The following is a 5,400-nucleotide window of genomic DNA, read 5'->3' on the forward strand; positions in this document are numbered from 1 at the left end:
TTCCAACCTTCTAAGTATTCCTTTATATGTGGTTCAGAGTTCTGGGACCATCCCCTGAGCCTGCTTGGTCGGGTATTCTGTGTTGTTGGCAGAGCTCTCTGCTATACGTCCACCCGATCCGCCACCTTGTTTGTTCTCGGTTATTTGCTTTTATAATGCCAAGTTATATTTTTATATGCTCTGGGTATAAGTTTCTTATTTGATATATGATTTGCAAATAATTCTCCCATTTTGTGGGTTATCTTTTCTCTTTTTTGATGATGTTCTTTGAAGCACAAAAGCTTTAAATTTATATGATGTTCAGCTTATTTTTTCTTCTGTTGACTATGCTTTAAGTGTCATTTCTAAAAAACCAGTGCCTTATACACAGAAGTTTTCTTCTAAAAGTTTTATTGTAATAGCTCTTACATTTGTAATACTCTAGGCAGAGTTACCACATGACAACGCAATTCCATTCTTAGGAACTAAAAACGTATGTTCACACAGAACTTGCACATGAATATTCATAGCAACATTATTCATGATAACCAGAGCATGGGAGTAACCCTAGTGTATTTCTGGTGAATGAATAAACAGGATTTAGACCAGGATTGCTGTCAAAACGTTGAGAAAATTGGTCAGATTCTAGAGCTATTCTATGGATAAATACACTGTAGGGTGTGAGAGGAAGAGGAGTCAAAGATGACTCCAAGATTTTTGTTAGAGCAACTGGAAAGAAGAATTGTACTTTAGTTAAATGGACAAGACTATAGAAGGAGCTCTGGTAGCATAGTGGTTACGAATTGGGCTGTGAATCGCAAGGTCAGCAGTTCGAAACTACCAGCTGTTCCGCTGGAGAAAGATGAGGCTTTCTGTTCCTGTAAAGATTTACAGGCTCGGAAACCCTGTACAAGGTAGCTTTGAGTCAGAACTGACTCTATGGCACTTAACGACAACAACAATAGAAGGAGCAGATTTGGGGTCCTGGTGAGGAAGATCAGGAGTTCAGTTTGGGGCATTTTCAATTTGACATGCCTATTTATAATGAGTTCAAGCACATATCAGTACTGATTAAGGAAAAAAATAGAGCCACAAGATAGTATTACACAAGCTATTTATTTGGACCAATGCATTTCCCAGTAGCTGGAGATACTCTAAAGGAAAGTAACATAGAGGACCATCCAGAAGGGGAAAAAGGCAAGGGTATTCCTGTAGGGAAAAGGGGAGGTCTAGGGAGGCTTTCATGTCCCTCAGCAGCAAGGTGGGGAGTCTCTAGGTCAGAAAGCTCTGAGGACAGCAGTAGTTTAGGGTCTTTATAAATACAGGAGGTGTCTTATCTACGGCTAGCAGATGTTGAGTTCAGTGTCATGGTAGCTAAAATGGCTAAAAATTCACTTAGTTGAACTATATTAAAATCATTTGGATGTGTAAAATTTTGAGTTTGGCACCAGAGCTTTTAGGGCTAACAGGCCTCAGTCTGCTATAAAGAAAAAACAACCTGGACCAATATACAGAGACCATATTTGACTCATTTATGTAGCATTATTAAAAACTGAAGTAGATATGTCAAGAAGGTAGTTGGATATGCAAGTCTGGAGTTCAAAAAAAAGGTCTGAAAATGGCTGAGAGGGTCCAAGAAGGCAACACCTCTGAATGACACCCAATCTGGGTAGTAACACCAGCTATTCTGGCTTTCCTAGGGAATGGGAAGCCTGTACCTCCAGTTAAGAATGTTGATTATCCCATGTTCTGTGGAGTTGTTCCTATTTGTTGCACCAATTTTTATCTTCCCATTCAATTATCTTTCCTTCAATCACATGACTGTGCTTAGTTAGCCTACATCCAAACACTTAAATTCCTTCCCTTTTTTGCACCTTCTCACTATTCTCAGTCACTATTCCTTCTGTAATTCATATTACATTTAGCCTCCTCCCCTGCCCGCCAAGCCACATCCTAATGATATGTCATCAGTCAAGGACAGTTACTCCTTCTTCAATACTTACCACAGGACACATACACTTATCTTTTTCTGTCTTTTTTTTTTTAAAAAAAAACTTTGTATTGTGAATTGAGTAAAGGTTTACAGAGAAGGTCCTCAGTTTTACCTTCAACAAATCATACACTCTGTTTCATCTCAATGATTGCCATTTCCTCTATGTAACATCACTCATCCCACTTCCTTCCTGTGCTTCTGGTTCTTATTCCTCCTTCGTTCCCCACCCTTCGGAATGTTCTCCTTCCGTAAATGCTGCCCTTTGGATCTCAAATGGCTGACCAGTCTATGGTGTGCACACCTCAGTAGTGTTGTTGTCTTCCTGAATCCCTATCTATTGCTTGGCTAAAATTTGAGCCACAAGGTTGTGTTCAGTTCATATACCCATTTCTTAATACTAGGTATTTTAGGTACAAGCAAATCAGCCATACATTTATGTTTCAAACATATCTGTTAAGAACTTGGAAGTTAACAACATAACTCACTTTCTGGGTATGTTGTCCATACAGGCCTATAGTCTTGTTTTAAGGTAAGTTCACAATTGCTGAGTAGTATTCTATGTATGGAATCCTGGTGTGATGCTGTAGAATAAAGCACTGGACCACAAGATTGGCTTGAACCACAGGCTAGTGGTTCAAACCCACCAGCAGCTCCTCGAAAACCGATTCTATGGCAATTAACAACAAAAAATTCCATGTATGGGATGTACCATAGTTTGTTTAACCACTCATTTTTTGAGGAATGCTAAGGTAGTTTCTGATTTGGGGTCATTATGAATGAAACTAGTAGGAGCTATATAAATGAGTACATCTTCTTGAGTGAAAATAAGTCTCCATTCTCTGGGATAAATGTCCAAGAGTTCAACTACTGGATTGTATGGCAAGTCCACTTTAAGTTCTGAAAGAAACAGCCAAACTACTCTCCAGAGTCAGATTACTTATATTTGGAATTATGATCGAAACTCTCAAGAGAAATTCTATTGTTTATGTCGCCTTGGGGCTCATTGAGTGACACAAACATTCCAGTACTCAACTATTAGTCAAAAGATTGAAGATTCAAACCTACCCAGAGATGCCTCAGAAGACAGGCCTGGAGATGTGCTTGTGAAAGGTTCCTCACAATCTAACGTCTGATGGAGCAGCCCCATTGTGCATTCATGAGTCCATGCCACCTCCATGTAAACTGCCACCATCACCTCTCCTGAGACAGACAGCAAACTACCCATCTCAGAGGTCTGTCAAGTCAGACCACTGGATTCAAATCCTGTTTCAACTACTTACTAGCTGGGTCAACATAGTTGTTTTGGGTCTCAGATTCCCTATTTGCAAAATAGCGATAACAATGCCTTAAACTGTAAAGATTTAACTGGTGCAACACGTTGATACTGAAAATAAAATGTCTGGTACACAGTAGCATGGTAATGCTAGTTCTCCCACCAACCACGGCAAAATCATGATCAAATGTTCTTACCAGTTTGTATGGGGTTTGAAATTTTAACTGACTTTAAAACTCCAAAGAAATCATCTGTTACTGTTGTTGTCAAGTGCTATCAAGACAGTTCCAACTCATAGTGACTCTGGATAGGGTTTCCGAGGAGCAGCTGGTGAGTTTGAACCACCAACCTTGCAGTTCAAACTGACCTTATGGTCGAGAGCTTATCCCTACAGCACCACACCAGGACTCTAGCTCCTTTTTCACATAATTCTTTTTCACTAAATAAGTCATCTTTAGTAGACTGTTGTTAATGCAATCGAGTCAATTTGACTCATAGTGATCCTATACAGGGTTTCCAAGGAGCAGCTGGTGTGTTTGAACTACCGACCTTGTGGTTTGCAGTCCAGTGTCTATCCAACAGCACCACACCAGGAGTCCTATAGTAAAATTGTTGTTGTTAGGTGCCGTCAAATCGGTTCCGACCCTTAGCAACCCTGTGTAGGGTTGCCAAGGAGCGGCTGGTGAGCTTAAACCACCAACAAAATGTTTCCTTGACAAAACCATTTTCGGTTTCTACCTATCAGTCAAATGTACTTAAAACCCTTACAAGTACTGGAAGCAGAAATGAGTTGGTGTCTTTTCATTTATATACTCTTGGCTTGTCTCTCTTCTAGGTCAGTGAACAATTTCCTGATGACTGGTCCAAAGGTAAAATAATAATAATAATACCCTTTGATTCCTTTGGATTTCACTAATTTAGCTTGTTGACTGAAGACTACACATTTCATTATATCCATTTCTATGATTATGTTTACATATATTATTATATATCAACCGATAGAAAAACTGTGACACAGATATGGTTAGAAATACACCCCACTAGCCAAAAAAACAAAACCCCAAAAAACAACCTAGCAAACTAGGGTTAAAGCCAAGATAAGAACTAAGGAGTTCTGAATCTGAATTTATGGCTGTGATTCTAGAAAAGTCTACAGCCTTTCCTGGGGTCATCCTGGAAAGCCTATATCCTTCTCGGTACAGTGGCGGGATGCAGTAGCTTCCCATCTTTATGATGCTGGAATTGTTCTCTGTGCTCACTGAGGTCTTCTCTACCTCCAAATTGTTGCCTTCTAAGATAGTAGTGTATGAGACCAGCTAAAGTTCCATGAATTATGTGATTTGGATTCATTTTGGAGAGATGGTATGCTACTGCTGTTATATGCTGTCAAGTCAGTTCCGACCCATAGTGACCCTGTATAGGGTTTCCGAGGAGTGGCTCGTGAACTTGAACTGCCGACCTTGTGGTTCAATCCAACTTTGCAGTCCAACGCATCCACAGCGCCATTGTAACGAAAACAGACATGGGCTCTAGACACTGATGACCTGAGACTCATTCCTAGTCCATGCCATTTGCTAGCTGTGTAACTGTGGGGCCTGGGGCAAATCACTTTGCTTCACCTTACTTCCCTCTCATTATAAAATAGTAACCATTTCACAGGAATGCTTGTGGTATGGAATGAGAGAACATATTTAAAATGCTTACTCTGACATTATTTGGGGAGTGGACAGGAAGAGAGGTGTTTGGCTGCTTTAAAAGCACATAGTGCCTTCCCAGATCCGCTGCTGTGAGTCTGACTTCTGATCCCCATGCTGTTGCAGGCTTACTTGATTTACTCTAGCAGCGTGGCAGCTGGTGCCCAGAGTGGTATTGAAGAATGCAAATACCAGTTTGCCTGGGACCGTTGGAACTGCCCCGAGAGAGCCCTGCAGCTGTCCAGCCATGGTGGGCTTCGCAGTGGTAAGGAAAGCCTCGGCCACAGCTCCCTGGACCCCCTGGCCACAGGTTAGAGCCCCACTCCCCAGGGATGGCCCCCTGCTTACTCTATACCCCCCATCCCTCACCTGGTCTCTTCTCTCAGGTGTTTTTTTTTTTTTTTCTTTTTTCTTTCTGTTTTTTTTTTTTTTTTGCTTTTAAAGAAGGACTGAAAATAATT

At 40.8% G+C, this 5,400-nt stretch overlaps 1 protein-coding gene across 1 annotated transcript in view; it reads left to right on the forward strand.

Moving 5' to 3' along the window:
* The first annotated feature begins 4,078 nt into the window (after positions 1-4,078).
* WNT8B (wingless-type MMTV integration site family, member 8B) overlaps positions 4,079-5,400 on the forward strand; it is a 3,762-nt gene continuing 2,440 nt past the window's right edge. Inside the window, exons 1-2 of the mRNA XM_006831467.1 lie at positions 4,079-4,114; positions 5,066-5,204. Of these exons, the coding sequence (XP_006831530.1) occupies positions 4,100-4,114; positions 5,066-5,204 (154 nt within the window). The 5' untranslated portion in view covers positions 4,079-4,099. The remainder of the gene's footprint in view (positions 4,115-5,065; positions 5,205-5,400) is intronic.

This window comes from Chrysochloris asiatica, unplaced genomic scaffold (genome assembly GCF_000296735.1).
Source record: "Chrysochloris asiatica unplaced genomic scaffold, ChrAsi1.0 scaffold00003, whole genome shotgun sequence".
Taxonomy (NCBI): domain Eukaryota; kingdom Metazoa; phylum Chordata; class Mammalia; order Afrosoricida; family Chrysochloridae; genus Chrysochloris; species Chrysochloris asiatica.